We start from the raw sequence: 22,308 nt of genomic DNA, 5'->3' as shown, positions 1-22,308 counted from the left end.
ATGAGGTTGGGTCGACTAGGCCTGTATTCACTAGAGTTTAGAAGAATGAGAGGGGATCTCATTGAAACGTATAAAATTCTGACAGGGCCAGACAGACTGCATACAGGGAGGATGTTTCCCCTGGCTGGGGGGTCTAGAACGAGGGGTCAGTCTCAGAATACGGGGTAGGACATTTAGGACTGAGATGAGGGGAAATTTCTTCACTCAGAGGGTGGTGAACCTGTGGAATTCTCTACCACAGAAGGCTGTGGAGGCCAAGTCACTGAATATATTTAAGAAGGAGATAGATAGATTTCTAGACACAAAAGGCATCAAGGGGTATGGGGAGAGAGCGGGAATATGGTATTGAGATAGAGGATCAGCCATGATTGTATTGAATGGCGGAGCAGGCTCGAAGGGTCGAATGGCCGACTCCTGCTCCTATTTTTCTCTGTTTCTATGTTCTATCTGTTCCCTCAAGCCTGCCCTGCACACCATGATGGCCAGAGCATTGTAACTAAGCACTTCCTCCATTCCTCCCTTCCTCCCCCCCGTAGCATTGTAACACGTTGGCTTCGCTGCTGTTTTCCCAATAACTTTGAGGTATTAAAATGTTGGCCCACAAATTCGGGTCGGAGGCTTCCCGCGGGTGCAAGCCCCCGACCTGCACTTACCTAGCGCGCTGGCCGTTGAGCTGTGGGCCCACGTGGGATTCCGATCCTGGGCCTCCTCCAGCTGCCGGTGCAAAGTGCTTGTGTATCCCAGGGGCGCAGTTTGTTCGCAGCGTCCCCTGGGATCACGTGGGCCATGGAGAGCCAATGGTAGCAGGGAATGCCCATTCATAAAATTGACAGGAAGAGCTGTCAAACCTATAAATACTCTAAGCCCCAAAACATCACTAAAACTTCAAATAAATTTATTTTTAAATCACATTTTTAAAATAACTATAAATTACATAAAATAACTTTTAAACAATAATTTAAATTTTTGAAAAGAATAATTACATTTTCTAACGGGGCTAAAAATAAACTTACTTTGCTTTAAAGTATTTTAAAATAATAAACCTGTGGAAAAAATGTTTTAATTTTAATTAATTCACCACTTACCTTGTTAAAAGCAGGCCTTGTGACTGCTTTTTAAAAGTGTAGCTCCTGGAGACTTACCTTCCCGGAAAAACCTGGAAAAAAAACGTAAGTTCGATGCGCACGCGCTTCCTCTCCGGCGCACGCGTTCGACCTCTGAACCCCTTTTTTTAAGGGAACGGAAGTTCCGGTTTCCCGCGCATGCGCAGTGCATGCACGAAACCGGCACTTCCGTTGGGCCTACGCGTGAGTACACCGTGCGTACTCACCCGTGGAGACCCGAATTTCTGGGCCGTTCTAAACTTGGTAGCAACACTGGACTGGAGGGAGGTACTTTGGTGGGGTGCGGGAGGGAAAGTGTTAAGTTACAAGACTGAAGAACAAATCGGAGAGATTCCTCGGAGTGCATTTCTGCTCAGTAGTTTCATCTGCTTCGGCGGTGGTTTTGTTGAAGCAAATATTTGAAAGTTATGGAGGGGGAAGAACTTAAATTTATAGAATAAAATCACGGAATCATCGAATAGTACAGCACAGAAGGAGGCCGTTCAGCCCATCGAGTCTGTGCCGGCTCTTTCGAAGAGCAATCCAGTTCGTCCCACTCCTCCATATCCCTGCAATTTGTTCTCCAAGTATTTACCCAATTCCCTTTTGAAGGCTACTATTGAATCTGCCTCCACCGCCCTTTCAGGCAACACATTCCAAATCCTAACCACTCGCTGCGTAAATAAGTTTTTCCTCATGTCGCCTCTGGTTCTTTTGCCAATCACCTTAAATCTGTGTCCCTCTGGTTATCGACCCTTCAGCCTTTATCCTTATTTACTCTATCTAAATCCTTCATGATTTTAAATATAAGAACATAAGACGTAGGAGCAGGAGTCGGCCATTCGGCCCCTCGAGCCTGCTCCGCCATTCAATGAGATCATGGCTGATCTGATCTTGGCCTCAACTCCACTTCCCTGCCCGCTCCCCATAACCCTCGACTCCCTTATCATTCAAAAATCTCTCTATCTCCACCTTAAATATATTCAATGACTCCGCCTCCACAGCTCTCTGGGGAAGAGAATTCCAAAGATTCACGACCCTCAGAGAGAAAACATTTCTCCTCATTTCCGATTTCAAAGGGTGCCCCCTTATTCTGAAATTATGCCCCCTAGTTCTAGATTCCCCCATGAGGGGAAACATCCTCTCTACATCCACCCTGTCAATCCCCTTCAGAATCTTATATGTTTCAATAAGATCCCCTCTCATTCTTCTAAACTCCAATGAGTATAGGCCCAACCTGCTCGACCTTTCTTCATAAGACAACCCCTTCATCTCAGGAATCAACCTCGTGAACCTTCTCTGAACTGCCTCCAATGCAAGTATATCCTTCCTTAAATAAGGAGACCAGAACTGTACGCAGTACTCCAGGTGTGGTCTCACCAACGCCCCGTACAGTTGTAGCAGGACTTCCCTACTTTTATACTCCATTCCCTTTGCAATAAAGGCCAACACTCCATTTGCCTTCCTACTCGGACAGCAGCTTCCTGATTTCCACGTTTAGATTCAATATTTTTCTTTTCTAAAGAAAGCAAAAATAAGCTTGCATAGAAAACTTGTGGGATTTTTACTACGGGTGAGGTGTAGTTTATGCATCTGGGGCCCAATCGAAGAATTGGTGGCAGAATCCTACAGCACAGAGGGAGGCCATTCGGCCCATCGTGCCTGTGCTGGCTCTTTGAACGAGCTGTCTGTCATGAATCTCATCATTCATGAAGAAATAACTCATGAAGTAACACTGGGCGGCCAGCTGGTGGCGCCGTCGAAGGAGTATAAATACTCGGGCGTGGGCCCAGCTTGCTCAGGATGTTTCTGTAACCAGGAACTAGTGATGTAACTAGAATCTCCTGGTTTTGAAACAGTTGATTAAAGCCTTGTTTTATACTCAACCAAGCACTCAGTGAGTTTTTTTACATCACTGTCCAATTAGCCCCACTCCCCCGCTAGCTTCTTGCTGCAGTGCTGTTCCCATTTTGCATCTCATTTTCCAAGACTTGCAGATAAAAATGCCGTTCAGATCCTCAGTGAACTTTACTCCTTTTTAAAGGGGTATTGATGATGGAATGGTGACTCCAGCAGTGACCCAGACAGCAGGGAGCGGTGACGGTTTATTTACTGCAGTATCTGCAGTTACCATTATGCTTCAGCCGCACGCTTTCTTAATGGCCCGATCTTGCCGCAGGAATAACGGTGAGGATATTAGCGCTCACCGTTATTATGGAGTAAATCGGACAGCAAGTTCCAGCGTCCGCGCATGCGAAGTTAAACCCGGGAATCAGGAATTTGCTGTCCGAGTTGCCCTCCTCCTCCTGAAGATGCGCTGTAACCGCCGAGCGACTCGGCACTGAAACACGAGGAATGCTTGAAGTTGCTGTACTTACCCACTAAACTCGCCAGAAAAGGTTAGGGCTTGTCCATTCCAGTGTTAAGTAAATTTTAACGGCGTGATAAATCTTAATTACTGCAAAAAACAACCTCTCTGGCACTGAAAATTAACTTTTACAAGTGTGGAGTCTCATTCCTTCAGATTTTAATTATTGTTGGCGATTTTGAGGATAAAGGGATAATTTAAAAAAAACCAGGAATGGTGGAAATCTGAACATAGAAACATAGAAGATAGGAGCAGGAGTAGGCCATTCGGCCCCTCAAGCCTGCTCCGCCATTCAATGAGATCATGGCTGATCATCCAAATTCAGTACCCTGTCCCTGCTTTCTCCCCCTATCCCTTGATCCCTTTAGCCTTAAGAAATATATCCAACTCCTTCTTGAATATATTTAATGAATTGGCCTCAACTGCCTTCTGTGGTAGAGAATTCCACAGGTTCACCATTCTCTGGGTGAAGAAATTCCTCCTCATCTCTGTCCTAAATGGCTTACCCCTTATCCTTAGACTGTGACCCCTGGTTCTGGACTCCTCTGCCATCGGGAACGTCCTTCCTGCATCTAGTCTGTCTAGTCCTGTTAGAATTTTATAAGTTTCAATGAGATCCCCTCTCAAGCCCAGTCGACCCAATCTCTCCTCATACGTCATTCCTGCCATCCCAGGTATCAGTGGTGAATCTTCGCTGCACTCCCTCCATGGCAAGAACATCCTTCCTCAGATAAGGCGACCAAAACTGCACACAATACTCAAGGTGTGGTCTCACCAAGGCCCTGTACAACTGCAGCAAGACATCCTTGCTCCTGTACTCGAATCCTCTCGCTACGAAGGCCAACATACCATTTGCCTTCTTAAGCGCCTGCTGCACCTGCATGCTTACCTTCAGCGACTGGTGCACAAGGACGCCCAGGCCTTGTTGCACTTCCCCTTCTCCCAATCTATTGCCGTTCAGATAATAATCTGTCTTCCTGTTTTTGCCACCAAAGTGGATAACCTTGCATTTATCCACATTATACTGCATCTGCCATGTTTCTGCCCAATCACCCAACCTGTCGAAATCATACTGGAGTTTCTCTGCATCCTCCCCACAGCACACACGCCCACCCAGCTTTGTGTCGTCTGCAAACTTGGAGATATTACATCTAGTTCCCTTGTCTAGATCATTGATATATATTGTGAATAGCTGGGGCCCAAGGACCGATCCCTGCGGTACCCCACTAGTCACTGCCTGCCACTCGGAAAAAGAGCCGTTTAATCTAACCTGAAGAGCAGCCAATGCACAACAGGTCTGTCAGAGGAGAGGCGGGTTCGCGTTTTGAAGTGGGTCCTGAGGAGGAGTCCACACCTCAACTGATCCAACTTCTCTCTTTCAGACAATACCTGTTGTGCGTTTCCGCCACTTTCCTGTTAACTGTGTAATTGTATGCGAGGTGTGGGAGTGCGGTGGCTGTTTTTATGAAGAGCTCTGTGATCGTTGGACGGTGATTAAGGCTCTTAACTCTGTCCAGGTTTATCGGTTGACCTTGTAACTCCCTGCCGCTTGTCTCCACTGGCTCACCTCTAGTTTCTTCTTCTCTTTTCACAATCTAGCGACATACCTCTTGTCAGACAGCGATTTCCTCCTCGGCTGTGGGGCTTCAGGTTTGTGAATGGCAGAATCTTATTTCTCCTCTGCGGGTTTTTTTTTTTTAAATGTTTTCAATCCAGACTATTTCTCCAACTTTTTTTATTCCCCCCCACCCCCCCCGCCACCGTTTTGTAGATCTCGTTTTCAGTTGAGATGCTTGGCTGGGTTTGTTTCGGTGAGCCGGTTACTGGGGCATGACAGTTCCGGGAGTTTTAATGCGTTTGTTAAAAGGAACTTGCATTTCTATAGCGCCTTTCGCAAACCTCAGGACGTCCCCCCATGCTCTTCACAGCCAACGAATGACTAGTCGCTGTGGTGATGTAGCCAAACGCGGCAGCCAGTTTGCGCACAGCAGGATCCCACAGGCAGCAATTGCGAGAAAGGACCGGTTAATCTGTTTTGGTGGTGTTGCTTGGGGGACAGCTGTTGGCGATTAACTGTGGAGGGGGGGGGCCAAGAGATTTGGGGGTCCATGGACAGAAATCATTAAAAGCTCGTGGACAGGTGCCAAAAGGCGGATGGAATATTGGCCTTTCTCTCGAGGGGGGTGCTGGAGCACAAAGAGGAGGAAGCGATGCTTCAGCTGTACAGAGCCCTAGTCAGACCCCACCTGGAGTAACCGCGTTCAGTTCCGGGCACCGCACCTCAGAAAGGATATATTGGCCTTGGAAGATTGGCTGGAATGATGCCAGGGCTTAAAGGGTTAAATTATACGGATAGGTTGCATTATAGAAGGGTTCTTGGCCATGTAAGAGGGCCTTAAAGGAGGAGAGGGAGGCGGAGAGGTTTAGGGAGGGAATTCCAGAGCTTAGGCCCTCGGCAGCTGAAGGCACGGCCGCCAATGGTGGGGCGAAAGGTGGAGGATGCGCAAGAGGGCAGAATTGGAGGAGCGCAGAGATTTGTAGGGCAGGAGGAGGTTACGGAGATGGGGAGGGAGCGAGGGCCATGGAGGGATTTGCACACAAGGGTGAGAATTTTAAATTTGAGGCTTTGGTGGGGGGGGGGAGATCAGCAGCCAGTGTAGGTCGGTGAGCACAGGGGCGATGGGTGAACGGGACTTGATGCAGGGAGGTACACGGAGCTAAGATGCTGAAAATGGGGTAGAGGTTGCAATCTGTAGATGCAAACAGTAAATGCTGGACACACCAGACCAACACCCTGGCCACAGATTCGCGTTTCCCCCAGGGGGCGGGGGCAGGGGCAGAACTACATTCTGTCTTGGGATCTACACTGAAAGTGCCAGCCTGCCTACCCTTCCGTCCCAACCTGGATGGTAATAGACCCCCCACCCTACATCCCAGCACTCCTTGCTGTAAAGGACAATGAACAATGAAGCAAAGTTACTGCAGTTAACGTTCAGACATTTCTGGACACCGAGACTGGGCAGTGTTTTTACCCGTTTCTCTGCTCTAAGGAGAACAATCCCAGCTTCTCCAGTCTCTCCACATAACTGAAGCTCCACATCCCTGGTATAATTCTAGTAAATCTTGATGTCCTCTCTAAAGTGTGGTGCCCAGAATTAAACTGGGTCTAAACCAGTGTTTTATACCTCCATTATATCTCCCGTCCCATCCTTGCCTCAGCTCATCCGCTGCGGAAACCCTCATCCATGCCTTTGTTACCTCTAGATTTAACTATTCCAACACTCTCCTGGCCGGCCTCCCACATTCCACCCTCCATAAACTTGAGTTCATCCAAAACTCTGCTGCCCGTGTCCTAACTCGCACCGAGTCCCGTTCACCCATCTCCCCCTGTGCTCACTGCCCCGTGTCCTAACTCACACCCAGTCCCGTTCACCCATCACCCCCTGTGCTCACTGCCCCGTGTCCTAACTCACACCCAGTCCCATTCACCCATCACCCCCTGTGCTCACTGCCCCGTGTCCTAACTCACACCCAGTCCCGTTCACCCATCACCCCCTGTGCTCACTGCCCCGTGTCCTAACTCGCACCGAGTCCCGTTCACCCATCTCCCCCTGTGCTCACTGCCCCGTGTCCTAACTCGCACCGAGTCCCGTTCACCCATCACCCCCTGTGCTCACTGCCCCGTGTCCTAACTTACACCCAGTCCCGTTCACCCATCACCCCCTGTGCTCACTGCCCCGTGTCCTAACTCACACCCAGTCCCGTTCACCCATCACCCCCTGTGCTCACTGCCCCGTGTCCCAACTCACACCCAGTCCCGTTCACCCATCACCCCCTGTGCTCACTGCCCCGTGTCCTAACTCACACCCAGTCCCATTCACCCATCACCCCCTGTGCTCACTGCCCCGTGTCCTAACTCACACCCAGTCCCGTTCACCCATCACCCCCTGTGCTCACTGCCCCGTGTCCTAACTCGCACCGAGTCCCGTTCACCCATCTCCCCCTGTGCTCACTGCCCCGTGTCCTAACTCGCACCGAGTCCCGTTCACCCATCACCCCCTGTGCCCACTGCCCCGTGTCCTAACTCACGCCCAGTCCCGTTCACCCATCTCCCCCTGTGCTCACTGCCCCGTGTCCTAACTCGCACCGAGTCCCATTCACCCATCACCCCCTGTGCTCACTGCCCCGTGTCCTAACTTACACCCAGTCCCGTTCACCCATCACCCCCTGTGCTCACTGCCCCGTGTCCTAACTCACACCCAGTCCCGTTCACCCATCACCCCCTGTGCTCACTGCCCCGTGTCCCAACTCACACCCAGTCCCGTTCACCCATCACCCCCTGTGCTCACTGCCCCGTGTCCTAACTCACACCCAGTCCCGTTCACCCATCACCCCCTGTGCTCACTGCCCCGTGTCCTAACTCACACCCAGTCCCGTTCACCCATCACCCCCTGTGCTCGCTGACCTACATTGGCTCCCGGTCCGGCAACGCCTCGATTTTAATATTCTCATCCTTGTGTTCAAACCCCTCCCTGGCCTCGCCCCTTCCTAGCTCTGTAATGACCTCCAGCACTGCAACCAATATTCCCTTTAAGCTGCACAGCGCTCCAGGGTTCCCACGCAGCCGGCTTTTCAATGGAAAGACCGTGCATGGGCGGTACTTTGGGTCGCGCAAATGGGTTGCGCAGCCCATTAACGGGGCCGTGTGGCCCCGAAAAAATTACAGGGAACATTGCCTACAACACTCCGAGATCTCTGCGCTCCTCTAATTCTGGCCTCTTGAGCATCCCCGATTTTCATCGCTCCACCATTGGTGGCCGTGCCTTCAGCTGCCTGGGCCCTAAGCTCTGGAATTCCCTCCCTAAACCTCTCCGCCTCGCTCTCCTCCTTTAAGACGATCCTTAAAACCTACCTCTTTGACCAAGCGTTTGGTCACCTGTCCTAAAATTGCCTTGTGTGGTTCGAAGTCAGATTTTGTCTGTTAATGTTCCTATGAAGCGCATTGGGACGTTTCACTGCACTAAAGGCGCTATATAAATGCAAGTTGTTGTTAATAGAGGGTGACTGGCACCTGGTGGGGCAGACCACGGGGTGAGTCGGGGCTGCAGGTAGTGAAGGAGAAGAGGCAAGCGTTGACTCGCTGAGGCAGGTCTGGGGCTCCGGAGCATCTCGGAGAGCTGGACACCGACCGAGGGGGTCTGCCATAGTGTAAACAACCCCCCGCCGCTGGACCTTGGCCGTTACTGCACCTCTCGCAAACCGATCCCGTTTCAAACACTGTGGGGGGGAGGGGGGTGAATGTGTGGTGCAAAGCGAGCGATGACAAATTGACTTCAAAAGGAAAGGAAAATGTGGCGGAGTGTAGAAGCGGGCTGCAATTCACTATCACCCCACTGCCCCGGGTGAATTTGTATCCCGCTGTTCCTGTGCAATGTGCGTTTGAAACGGGTAATATTTGCCTGTGGTGCATTTCAGCTTTGAAAGATTCAATACTGCATAGAATGATACAGCACAGAAGGAGGCCATTCGGCCCATTGTGCCTGTGCCGGCTCTTTGAACGAGCTCTCCAATTAGTCCCACTCCCCCCTGCTCTTTCCCCACAGCCCTGTAAATGTGTCCCCTTCAAGTATTTATGCAATTCCCTTTTGAAAGTTACTATTGAATCTGCTTCCACCACCCTTTCAGGCAGCGCGTTCCAGATCACAACAACTCGCTGTGTAAATAAAATGTCTTCTTATCTCCCCTCTGGTTCTTTTGCTAATTATCTTTAATCTGTGTCCTCTGGTTACCGAACCTTGTCCACTAGAAACAGTTTCTCCTTATTTACTCGATCAAAACCCTTCATGATTTTGAACACCTTGATCAAATCTCCCCTTAACCTTCTCTGCTCTAAGGAGAATAATCCCAGCTTCTCCAGTCCCTCCACAAAACTGAAGTCCCTCATCCCTGGAACCATTCTGGTCAATCTCCTCTGCCCCTCGCCAAGGCCGTGACATCCTTCCTAAAGTGCGGTGCCCAGAATCAGACACAATGGCCCAGAAATTCGGGTCGGGGGCCTCCCGCAGGTGCAAGCCCCCCGACCTGCACTTACCTAGCGCGCCGGCCGTTGAGCTGTGGGGCCACGTGGGATTCTGATCCTGGGCCTCCTCCAGCTGCCGGCGCGCAGTGCTTGCGTATCCCAGGGGCGCAGTTAGTTCGAAGCGTCCCCTGGGATCACATGGGCCATGGGGAGCCAATCGGAGCAGGGAATACTCCATTCATAAGTCTGACAGGAAGAGCTGTCAAACTTAGAAATACTACGGGCCCCAAAACATCACTAAATCTTCAAATAAATTTTTTTTAATCGCTTTTTTAAATAAACTATAAATTAAATGAAATAACTATTTTAAACAATAATTTAAATTTTTGAAAAAGATTTTTTATTTTCTAACGGGGCTAAAAATAAACTTACTTTGCTTTAAAGTATTTAAAAATAATAAACCTGTGGAAAAAATGTTTTAATTTTAATTAATTCACTACTTACCTTGTAAAAAGCAGGCCTTGCGCCTGCTTTTTACATTTCTAACTCCTGGAGACTTACCATCCCGGGAAAACTTGTAAAAAAAAACGTAAGTTCGATGCGCACGCGCTGCCTCTCCTGCGCACGCGTTCGACCTCTGAACCCCTGCTTTCAGGGGAACGGAAGTGCCGGTTTCCCGCGCATGCGCAGTGCATGCAGGAAACCGGCACTTCCATTGGGCCTACGGGTGAGTACCCCGTGCGTACTCACCCGTGGAGACCCCAATTTCTGGGCCATTGCTCCAGCTGGGGCCGAAACAGTGATTTATTTTTGTTCTCATTACTGACTATGATTTCTTTTAGATGCGAATGCAGGAGGGGAAGCGAGTGGACATCAGATGCAAGAGGGGAACGGGAACGTAAAGCGAAGGAAAGGTAATTGTAAGAAAGGACTCGCGTTTATCTGGCACCTTAACTGCATCCTCAGGACATCCCCCAGTCACTTTCTAACCAATTAATTACTTTTCAAAGAAAGAAAGGATTTATACACTGCCTTGATTCTAAGAAATGTTGACACTAAAGAAATGAAGTTGAACGTGTTCCATCCTCCTCACCATCAGAACAACAACAACTTGTATTTATATAGCGCCTTTAACGTAGTAAAACTTCCCAAGGCCCTTCACAGGAGTGATTATCAAACAAAAATTTGACACCGAGCCACATAAGGAGATATTAGGACAGGCTTGATCAAAGAGGTCGGTTTTAAGGAGCCTCTTAAAGGAGGAGAGAGAGAGGCGGAGAGGTTTAGGGAGGGAATTCCAGAGCTTAGGACCTAGACAACAGAAGGCACGGCCACCAAAGGTTGAGCGATTATAATCGGGGATGCTCAAGATGCCAGAATTAGAGGAGCGCAGATATCTCGGGGGGGGGTTGTGGGGCTGGAGGAGGTTACAGAGATAGAGAGGGGTGAGGCCATGGAGGAATTTGAAAACAAGTATGAGAATTTTGAAATCGAGGCATTGCTTAACCAGGAGCCAGTGTAGGTCGGCGAGCACAGGGGAGATGGGTGAACGGGGCTTGGTGTGAGTTAGGACACGGGCAGCCGAGTTTTGGAGGACCTCAAGTTTACGTAGGGTGGAATCTGGGAGGCCAGCCAGGAGTGCGTTGGAATAGTTAAGTCTAGACAAAACAAAGGCATGGATGAGGGTTTCAGCAGCGGATGAGCTGAGGCAAGGGCGGAGACGGGCGATGCTACGGAGGTGGAAGGAGGCCGTCTTTGTTATGCTGCGGATATGTGGTCGGAGTTTGTGGTGGGGACCGGAAACAATGGCTTCGGTCTTCCCAATATTTAATTGGAGAAAATTGCTCATATATATGGGAGCCTACGCCCATATATATGAGTGGCAGAGAGATTGCCCACCACCCGAATATAATTAACACCCAAACTGAATTCAGTTACACTTGGGACGTCCCAAAGCGCTTTGCAGGCTTTTGGAGTGTAGTCACTGTCGGAATGTAGTTGCTTAATCTAGTTTTAATCAACGGTCCCTGTAAGCTGCGCGGCCACCTGACGCTCCGGGGGTCCCGTGCAGCCGGTGAGCTGGCTTTTAAATAGAAAAGGCCGGGCATGCGCGGAATTTTAAAGGGGCCATGCAGCCCATTAAAGGGACCGCGCGGGGCCAACAAAAAATTACAGGGGAACGTTTGTTCTCTCATGTCGTAGACTCACAATTTGCGATCTGAGATTTAGGTACTGACATAAGAAAACTACTAGGCACTTGGTCGAAGCGTTAAACAAAGCTTTAATCAACTGTTTTACAACATGGAGGTCTAGTTGTGTCCTTCACTAGTTCCTGTTAAGAATGTCCTGCGCAAGCTGGGCCCGTGCCCGAGTATTTATACTCTCCCTAGACAGCGCCACCCGTAGGCCGCTCATTATTATTTCATAAGTCTTTCATGAATGACTGATTCATGTCAGGTACGATCTCCGTGTATGGAGGGTGGGGGGTGGCGAGCTCATTGCGGAGCTCGCAAGTGTGTCGCACCTATGGCATAGTCCCCATTGGAGGGAGTCACACCAGCCTTCATAGCGAGAGGATTCGAGTACAGGAACAAGGATGTCTTGCTGCAGTTGTACAGGGCCTTGGTGAGACCACATCTTGAGTATTGTGTGCAGTTTTGGTCGCCTTATCTGAGGAAGGATGTTCTTGCCATGGAGGGAGCGCAGCGAAGATTCACCAGACTGATACCTGGAATGGCAGGAATGACGTATGAGGAGAGATTGGGTCGATTGGGCTTATACTCGCTGGAGTTTAGAAGAATGAGAGGGGATCTCATTGAAATTTATAAAATTCTAACAGGACTAGACAGACAGGATGCAGGAAGGATGTTCCCGATGGTCGGGGGGAGTCCAGAACCAGGGGTCACAGTCTAAGGATAAGGGGTAAGCCATTTAGGACTGAGATGAGGAGGAATTTCTTCACCCAGAGAGTGGTGAACCTGTGGAATTCTCTACCACACAAGGCAGTTGAGGCCAATTCATTAAATATATTCAAGAAGGAGTTAGATATATTTCTTAAGGTTGAAGGGATCAAAGGATATGGGGAGAAGGCAGGGACCGGGTACTGAATTTGGATGATCAGCCATGATCTCATTGAATGGCGGAGCAGGCTCGAGGGGCCGAATGGCTGACTCCTGCTCCTATCTTCTATGTTTCTATGAAGTAAGGGAATTATGCCCCTCAATCCACCGCCATGGATAAGACTGTATTCCGTTACCGAAATGATACCGCGTCCAACCTTATAGTTTTAGGGAAAACAATTGATTGAGCTGGGGAGCGAAGTAGACAAATTGCGCGTCTCAGTAAACCATTTCTACAGTGTGAATGTTTCTTAGTGGGTGATGCAGAGAATCTGTTGTATTCTGGCGAGCGTTAATTGTGGTCCCAGCCAGCTGGAGAGATAAGGGAATGAGACTGGCTCCCGGTTCTGCGGGCAGGCAGGTTCAAGGCTCTCTGTTGACGGGCTGTTGTGGTCCAAGTCTGCCCTCTTACGAAGCAACCTTATCTCTTACACAGATGAGAAGACTGGTTCGCAGGATTACCGATACCACCTGAGGATATGGGCTCATGAGAACGAAAACCCGAAGGAGAACATCAAAGAGTTAACCAAAATGAACCAGGTACCAGGTCCAGCCTTGTGGGTAACGGAGACACCTGCACTTACACAGTGGCCCCAAATTGATTATTGAAGCAATCAATACAGACAGTTGATTATCTTTCAAGCGCATTCACTGTTGTTCGATAGGCAAATGCTGCAGCCAAACTTCACACAGCAAGATCCCAAAAACAACAACAACTTGCATTTATACAGCGTCTTTAACGTGACCAAACAGCCCAAGGCGTGTGATCAGGCAAAATCTGACACCGAGCCACATAAGCAGATATTAGGACATGTGACCAAAAGCTTGGTCAAAGAGGTAGATTTTAAGGAGCGACGGAGAGGTGTAGGGAGGGAAGTCCAAAGCTTAGGGCCCAGGCAGCTGAAAGGAGATGAATGACCAGTGACTCTATTTTGGTGATGTTAGTTGAGGGATTAAATATTGGCCAGGACACCTGCTCCTCTTCGAAATAGTGGCCATACAATCTTTTAGGTCCACTTGAGAGGGCAGATGGAGCCGCTGTTTAACATCACATCTGAAAGACAGCACCGCCGACAGTGCGGCGCTCCCTCAGTACTGCCCCTTCGACAGTGAGGCGCTCCCTCAGTACTGCCCCTTCGACAGTGAGGCGCTCCCTCAGTACTGCCCCTTCGACAGTGAGGCGCTCCCTCAGTGCTGCCCCTTCGACAGTGAGGCGCTCCCTCAGTACTGCCCCTCCAACAGTGCAGAGCTCCCTCAGTACTGCCCCTCCGACAGTGCGGCGCTCCCTCAGTACTGCCCCTCCAACACTGCAGAGCTCCCTCAGTACTGCCCCTCTGACAGTCCAGCGCTCCCTCAGTACTGCCCCTCCAACACTGCAGAGCTCCCTCAGTACTGCCCCTTCGACAGTGCGGCGCTCCCTCAGTACTGACCCTCCGGCAGTGCGGCGCTCCCTCAGTACTGCCCCTTCGACAGTGAGGCGCTCCCTCAGTACTGCCCTTTCGACAGTGAGGCGCTCCCTCAGTACTGCCCCTCCAACAGTGCAGAGCTCCCTCAGTACTGCCTCTCCGACAGTGCGGCGCTCCCTCAGTACTGCCCCTCCAACAGTGCAGAGCTCCCTCAGTACTGCCCCTCTGACAGTCCAGCGCTCCCTCAGTACTGCCCCTCCAACACTGCAGAGCTCCCTCAGTACTGCCCCTACGACAGTGCGGCGCTCCCTCAGTACTGACCCTCCGACAGTGCAGCGCTCCCTCAGTACAGCCCCTCCGACAGTGCGGCTCTCCCTCAGTACTGCCCCTCCGAGAGTGCGGCGCTCCCTCAGTACTGCCCCTCCGACAGTGCGGCGCTTCCTCAGTACTGCCCCTCCGACAGTGCGGCGCTCCCTCAGTACTGCCCCTCCGACAGTGCGGCGCTCCCTCAGTACTGCCCCTCCGACAGTGCGGCGCTCCCTCAGTACTGCCCCTCCGACAGTGCAGCGCTCCCTCAGTATTGCCCCTCCGACAGTGCAGCGCTTCCTCGGTACTGCCCCTCCAACCGTGCAGCGCTCCCTCAGTACTGCCCCTCCGACAGTGCGGTGCTCCCTCAGTACTGCCCCTCCGACAGTGCGGCGCTCCCTCAGTACTGCCCCTCCGACAGTGCGGCGCTCCCTCAGTACTGCCCCTCCGACAGTGCGGCGCTCCCTCAGTACTGTCCCTCCGAGAGTGCAGCGCTCCCTCAGTACTGCCCCTCCGAGAGTGCAGCGCTCCCTCAGTACTGCCCCTCTGAGAGTGCAGCGCTCCCTCAGTACTGCCCCTCCGACAGTGCAGCGCTCCCTCAGTAATGTCCCTCCGACAGTGCGGCGCTCCCTCAGTACTGCCCCTCTGACAGTGCAGCACTCCCTCAGTACTGCCCCTCCTACAGTGCAGTGCTCCCTCAGTACTGACCCTCTGACAGTGCAGGACTCCCTCAGTACTGCCCCTCCGACAGTACGGCGCTCCCTCAGTACTGCCCCTCCGACAGTGCGGCGCTCCCTCAGTACTGCATCTCCGGCAGTGCGGCGCTCCCTCAGTATTATCCCTCCAACAGTGCGGCGCTCCCTCGGTACTGCCCCTCCAACAGTGCAGCGCTCCCTCAGTACTGCCCCTCCGACAGTGCGGCGCTCCCTCAGTACTGCCCCTCCGACAGTGCAGTGCTCCCTCAGTACTGCCCCTCCGACAGTGCGGCTCTCCCTCAGTACTGCCCCTCCGACAGTGCGGCACTCCCTCAGTACTGCCCCTCCGACAATGCGGCGCTCCCTCAGAACTGCCCCTCTGACAGTGCAGCACTCCCTCAGTACTGCCCCTCCTACAGTGCAGCGCTCCCTCAGTACTGCCCCTCCGACAGTGCAGGACTCCCTCAGTACTGCCCCTCCGACAGTGCGGCGCTCCCTCAGTACTGCACCTCCGGCAGTGCAGCGCTCCCTCAATACTGCCCCTCCGACAGTGCAGCGCTCCCTCAGTACTGGCCCTCTGACAGTGCAGTGCTCCCTCAGTACTGCCCCTCCAACAGTGCGGCACTCCCTCAGTACTGCCCCTACGACAGTGCGGCGCTCCCTCAGTACTGACCCTCCGGCAGTGCAGCACTCCCTCAGTACAGCCCCTCCGACAGTGCGGCACTCCCACAGTACTGCCCCTCTGACAGTGCAGCGCTCCCTCAGTACTGCCCCTCCGACAGTGCAGTGCTCGCTCAGTACTGCCCCTCCGACAGTGCGGCTCTCCCTCAGTACTGCCCCTCCGACAGTGCGGCACTCCCTCAGTACTGCCCCTCCGACAGTGCGGCGCTCCCTCAGCACTGCCCCTCCGACAGTGCGGCGCTCCCTCAGTACTGCCACTCCGACACTGCAGCGCTCTCTCAGTACTGCCCCTCCGACAGTGCAGTGCTCCTTCAGTACTGCCCCTCCGACAGTGTGGCGCTCCCTCAGTACTGCCCCTCCGACAGTGCAGTGCTCCCTCAGTACTGCCCCTCCGAAAGTGTGGCGCTCCCTCAGTACTGCCCCTCCGACAGTGCAACGCTCCCTCAGTACTGCCCCTCCGACAGTGCGGCTCTCCCTCAGTACTGCCCCTCCGACAGTGCGGCATTCCCTCAGTACCGCCCCTCCGACAGTGCGGCACTCCCTCAGTACTGCCCCTCCGACACTGCGGCGCTCCCTCAGTACTGCCCCTCCGACAGTGCGGCGCTCCCTCAGTACTGCCCCTCCAACAGTGCTGCGCTCCCTCAGTACTGCCCCTCCGACAGTGCATGACACCCTCAGTACTGCCCCTCCGACAGTGCGGCGCTCCCTCAGTACTGCCCCTCCAACAGTGCTGCGCTCCCTCAGTACTGCCCCTCCGACATGCGGCGCTCCCTCAGTACTGCCCCTCCGACAGGGCGGCTCTCCCTCAGTACTGCCCCTCCGACAATGCGGCGCTCACTCAGTACTGCCCCTCCGACAGTGCAGCACTCCCTCAGTACTGCCCCTCCTACAGTGCAGCGCTTCCTCAGTACTGCCCCTCCGACAGTGCAGGACTCCCTCAGTACTGCCCCTCCGATAGTGCGGCGCTCCCTCAGTACTGCCCCTCCGGCAGTGCAGCGCTCCCTCAGTACTGCCCCTCCGACAGTGCGGCGCTCCCTCAGTACTGCCCCTCCGACAGTGCGGCGCTCCCTCAGTACTGCCCCTCCGACATGCGGCGCTCCCTCAGTACTGCCCCTCCGACAGGGCGGCTCTCCCTCAGTACTGCCCCTCCGACAATGCGGCGCTCACTCAGTACTGCCCCTCCGACAGTGCAGCACTCCCTCAGTACTGCCCCTCCTACATTGCAGCGCTCCCTCAGTACTGCCCCTCCGACAGTGCAGGACTCCCTCAGTACTGCCCCTCCGACAGTGCGGCGCTCCCTCAGTCCTGCCCCTCCGACAGTTCGGCGCTCCCTCAGTACTGCCCCTCCGACAGTGCAGCGCTCCCTCAGTATTGCCCCTCTGACAGTGCAGCGCTCCCTCGGTACTGCCCCTCCAACCGTGCAGCGCACCCTCAGTACTGCCCCTCCGACAGTGCAGCACTCCCTCAGTGCTGCCCCTCCGACAGTGCAGCGCTCCCTCAGTATTGCCCCTCCGACAGTGCAGCGCTCCCTCGGTACTGCCCCTCCAACCGTGCAGCGCTCCCTCAGTACTGCCCCTCCGACAGTGCAGCACTCCCTCAGTACTGCCCCTCCGACAGTGCAGCGCTCCCTCAGTACTGCACCTCCGACAGTGCAGCACTCCCTCAGAACTGCCCCTCCGACACTGCAGCGCTCCCTCAGTACTGCCCGTCCGACAGTGCCGCACTCCCTCAGTATGATCCCTCCGACAGCGCGGCAAGCCCTCAGCACTGCCTCTCTGACAGTGCAGTGCTCCCTCAGTACTGCCCCTCCGACAGTGCGGCGCTCCCTCAGTACTGCCCCTCCGACAGTGCAGTGCTCCCTCAGTACTGCCCCTCCGACAGTGCAGCGCTCCCTCAGTACTGCCCCTCCGACAGTGCAGTGCTCCCTCAGTACTGCCCCTCCGACAGTGCGGCTCTCCCTCAGTACTGCCCCTCCGACAATGCGGCGCTCACTCAGTACTGCCCCTCCGACAGTGCAGCACTCCCTCAGTATTGCCCCTCCTACAGTGCAGCGCTCCCTCAGTACTGCCCCTCCGACAGTGCAGGACTCCCTCAGTACTGCCCCTCCGACAGTGCGGCGCTCCCTCAGTACTGCCCCTCCGACAGTGCAGCACTCCCTCAGTAATGCCCCTCCGACAGTGCAGCACTCCCTCAGTACTGGCCCTCCGACAGTGCGGCCCTCTCTCAGTACTGCCCCTCCGACAGTGCAGAGCTCCCTCAGTACTGCCCCTCCGACAGTGCGGCGCTCCCTCAGTACTGCCCCTCCAACACTGCAGAGCTCCCTCAGTACTGCCCCTCTGACAGTCCAGCGCTCCCTCAGTACTGCCCCTCCAACACTGCAGAGCTCCCTCAGTACTGCCCCTTTGACAGTGCGGCGCTCCCTCAGTACTGACCCTCCGGCAGTGCGGCGCTCCCTCAGTACTGCCCCTTCGACAGTGAGGCGCTCCCTCAGTACTGCCCTTTCGACAGTGAGGCGCTCCCTCAGTACTGCCCCTCCAACAGTGCAGAGCTCCCTCAGTACTGCCTCTCCGACAGTGCGGCGCTCCCTCAGTACTGCCCCTCCAACAGTGCAGAGCTCCCTCAGTACTGCCCCTCTGACAGTCCAGCGCTCCCTCAGTACTGCCCCTCCAACACTGCAGAGCTCCCTCAGTACTGCCCCTACGACAGTGCGGCGCTCCCTCAGTACTGACCCTCCGACAGTGCAGCGCTCCCTCAGTACAGCCCCTCCGACAGTGCGGCACTCCAACAGTACTGCCCCTCTGACAGTGCAGTGCTCCCTCAGTACTGCCCCTCCGACAGTGCAGCGCTCCCTCAGTACTGTCCGTCCGACAGTGCAGTGCTCCCTCAGTACTGCCCCTCCGACAGTGCAGCGCTCCCTCAGTACTGCCCCTCCGAGAGTGCAGCGCTCCCTCAGTACTGCCCCTCCGACAGTGCAGCGCTCCCTCAGTACTGCCCCTCCGACAGTGCGGCTCTCCCTCAGTACTGCCCCTCCGAGAGTGCGGCGCTCCCTCAGTACTGCCCCTCCGACACTGCGGCGCTCCCTCAGTACTGCCCCTCCGACAGTGCGGCGCTCCCTCAGTACTGCCCCTCCGACAGTGCGGCGCTCCCTCAGTACTGCCCCTCCGACAGTGCGGCGCTCCCTCAGTACTGCCCCTCCGACAGTGCGGCGCTCCCTCAGTACTGCCCCTCCGACAGTGCAGCGCTCCCTCAGTATTGCCCCTCCGACAGTGCAGCGCTTCCTCGGTACTGCCCCTCCAACCGTGCAGCGCTCCCTCAGTACTGCCCCTCCGACAGTGCAGCACTCCCTCAGTACTGCCCCTCCGACAGTGCAGCGCTCCCTCAGTATTGCCCCTCCGACAGTGCAGCGCTCCCTCGGTACTGCCCCTCCAACCGTACAGTGCTCCCTCAGTACTGCCCCTCCGACAGTGCAGCGCTCCCTCAGGACTGCACCTCCGACAGTGCAGCACTCCCTCAGAACTGCCCCTCCGACATTGCAGCGCTCCCTCAGTACTGCCCCTCCGCCAGTGCAGCACTCCCTCAGTAATGCCCCTCTGCCAGTGCAGCACTCCCTCAGTACTGCCCCGCCGGCAGTGCAGCATTCCCTCTGTACTGCCCCTCCGACAGTGCGGCGCTCCCTCAGGACTGCCCCTCCGGCAGTGCAGCACTCCTTCAGTACTGCCCCTCCGACAGTGCGGTGTTCCCTCAGTACTGCCCCTCCGACAGTGCAGCACCCCATCGGTACTGCCCTTCCAACCGTGCAGCGCTCCCTCAGTACTGCCCCTCCGACAGTGCAGCGCTCCCTCAGTACTGGCCGGCCGACAGTGCAGCGCTCCCTCAGTACTGCCCCTCCGACAGTGCAGCACTCCCTCAGTACTGCCCCTCCGACAGTGCGGCGCTCCCTCAGTACTGCCCCTCCGACAGTGCAGGACTCCCTCAGTACTGCCCCTCCGACAGTGCGGCGCTCCCTCAGTACTGCCCCTCCGGCAGTGCAGTGCTCCCTCAATACTGCCCCTCCGACAGTGCAGCGCTCCCTCAGTACTGGCCCTCTGACAGTGCAGCGCTCCCTCAGTACTGCCCCTCCGACAGTGCAGTGCTCCCTCAGTACTGCCCCTCCGACAGTGCGGCGCTCCCTCAGTACTGCCCCTCCGACAGTGCGGCGCTCCCTCAGTACTGTCCCTCCGACAGTGCAGTGCTCCCTCAGTACTGCCCCTCCGAGAGTGCAGCGCTCCCTCAGTACTGCCCCTCCGAGAGTGCAGCGCTCCCTCAGTACTGCCCCTCCGACAGTGCAGCGCGCCCTCAGTAATGTCCCTCCGACAGTGCGACGCTCCCTCAGTACTGCCCCTCTGACAGTGCAGCACTCCCTCAGTACTGCCCCTCCTACAGTGCAGTGCTCCCTCAGTACTGACCCTCTGACAGTGCAGGACTCCCTCAGTACTGCCCCTCCGACAGTGCGGCGCTCCCTCAGTACTGCCCCTCCGACAGTGCGGCGCTCCCTCAGTACTGCCCCTCCGGCAGTGCGGCGCTCCCTCAATATTATCCCTCCAACAGTGCGGCGCTCCCTCAGTACTGCCCCTCCGACAGTGCAGTGCTCCCTCAGTACTGCCCCTCCGACAGTGCGGCTCTCGCTCAGTACTGCCCCTCCGACAGTGCGGCACTCCCTCAGTACTGCCCCTCCGACAATGCGGCGCTCCCTCAGAACTGCCCCTCTGACAGTGCAGCACTCCCTCAGTACTGCCCCTCCTACAGTGCAGCGCTCCCTCAGTACTGCCCCTCCGACAGTGCAGGACTCCCTCAGTACTGCCCCTCCGACAGTGCGGCGCTCCCTCAGTACTGCCCCTCCGGCAGTGCAGCGCTCCCTCAGTACAGCCCCTCCGACAGTGCGGCACTCCCACAGTACTGCCCCTCTGACAGTGCAGCGCTCCCTCAGTACTGCCCCTCCGACAGTGCAGTGGTCGCTCAGTACTGCCCCTCCGACAGTGCAGCGCTCCCTCAGCACTGGCCCTCTGACAGTGCAGTGCTCCCTCAGTACTGCCCCTCCAACAGTGCGGCACTCCCTCAGTACTGCCCCTACGACAGTGCGGCGCTCCCTCAGTACTGACCCTCCGGCAGTGCAGCACTCCCTCAGTACAGCCCCTCCGACAGTGCGGCACTCCCACAGTACTGCCCCTCTGACAGTGCAGCGCTCCCTCAGTACTGCCCCTCCGACAGTGCAGTGGTCGCTCAGTACTGCCCCTCCGACAGTGCGGCTCTCCCTCAGTACTGCCCCTCCGACAGTGCGGCACTCCCTCAGTACTGCCCCTCCGACAGTGCGGCGCTCCCTCAGCACTGCCCCTCCGACAGTGCGGCGCTCCCTCAGTACTGCCACTCCGACACTGCAGCGCTCTCTCAGTACTGCCCCTCCGACAGTGCAGTGCTCCTTCAGTACTGCCCCTCCGACAGTGTGGCGCTCCCTCAGTACTGCCCCTCCGACAGTGCAGTGCTCCCTCAGTACTGCCCCTCCGACACTGCGGCGCTCCCTCAGTACTGCCCCTCCGACAGTGCGGCGCTCCCTCAGTACTGCCCCTCCAACAGTGCTGCGCTCCCTCAGTACTGCCCCTCCGACAGTGCAGGACACCCTCAGTACTGCCCCTCCGACAGTGCGGCGCTCCCTCAGTACTGCCCCTCCAACAGTGCAGCGCTCCCTCAGTACTGCCCCTCCGACAGTGCCGCACTCCCTCAGTATGATCCCTCCGACAGTGCAGCACTCCCTCAGTACTGCCCCTCCGAAAGTGCGGCGCTCCGTCAGTACTGCCCCTCCGACAGTGCAGCGCTCCCTCAGTACTGCCCCTCCGACATGCGGCGCTCCCTCAGTACTGCCCCTCCGACAGGGCGGCTCTCCCTCAGTACTGCCCCTCCGACAATGCGGCGCTCCTTCAGTACTGCCCTTCCGACAGTGCGGCGTTCCCTCAGTACTGCCCCTCCGACAGTGCAGCACCCCCTCGGTACTGCCCTTCCAACCGTGCAGCGCTCCCTCAGTACTGCCCCTCCGACAGTGCAGCGCTCCCTCAGTACTGGCCCTCCGACAGTGCAGCGCTCCCTCAGTCCTGCCCCTCCGACAGTGCAGCACTCCCTCAGTACTGCCCCTCCGACAGTGCAGGACTCCCTCAGTACTGCCCCTCCGACAGTGCGGCGCTCCCTCAGTACTGCCCCTCCGGCAGTGCAGTGCTCCCTCAGTTACAGGGATAGGGTGGGATATGTGTCGGTGCAGGCTCGATGGGCCGAAATGGCCTCTATCTGCACTGTGGGGTTTCTGTGATTTCTGTGATTTATGTGAATACTGCCCCTACGACAGTGCGGCGCTCCCTCAGTACTGACCCTCCGGCAGTGCAGCACTCCCTCAGTACAGCCCCTCCGACAGTGCGGCACTCCCACAGTACTGCCCCTCTGACAGTGCAGCGCTCCCTCAGTACTGCCCCTCCGACAGTGCAGTGCTCCCTCAGTACTGCCCCTCCGACAGTGCAGCGCTCCCTCAGTACTGTCCCTCCGACAGTGCAGTGCTCCCTCAGTACTGCCCCTCCGAGAGTGCAGCTCTC

General features: G+C 55.5%; 1 protein-coding gene across 2 annotated transcripts in view; it reads left to right on the top strand.

The window, feature by feature from the left end:
• Positions 1 to 22,308, top strand: part of LOC147114383 (TBC1 domain family member 9B-like) — a 189,159-nt gene that overhangs the window by 121,518 nt on the left and 45,333 nt on the right. The window contains exons 19-21 of one of the 2 annotated variants that reach the window (XM_085996044.1): positions 5,071 to 5,121; positions 10,333 to 10,404; positions 13,046 to 13,149. In XM_085996044.1, coding sequence (XP_085852170.1) covers positions 5,071 to 5,121; positions 10,333 to 10,404; positions 13,046 to 13,149 — 227 coding nt within the window. The remainder of the gene's footprint in view (positions 1 to 5,070; positions 5,122 to 10,332; positions 10,405 to 13,045; positions 13,150 to 22,308) is intronic. The other variant, XM_085996045.1, reaches the window with a different exon arrangement.

The sequence above is a fragment of the Somniosus microcephalus genome, chromosome 8, assembly GCF_052327205.1.
Source record: "Somniosus microcephalus isolate GS21.2 chromosome 8, FLI_Smic_1.0, whole genome shotgun sequence".
Classification (NCBI taxonomy): domain Eukaryota; kingdom Metazoa; phylum Chordata; class Chondrichthyes; order Squaliformes; family Somniosidae; genus Somniosus; species Somniosus microcephalus.
Note: the sequence above shows the minus strand (reverse complement) of the source record. Positions and strands in the feature narration are given on the sequence as shown.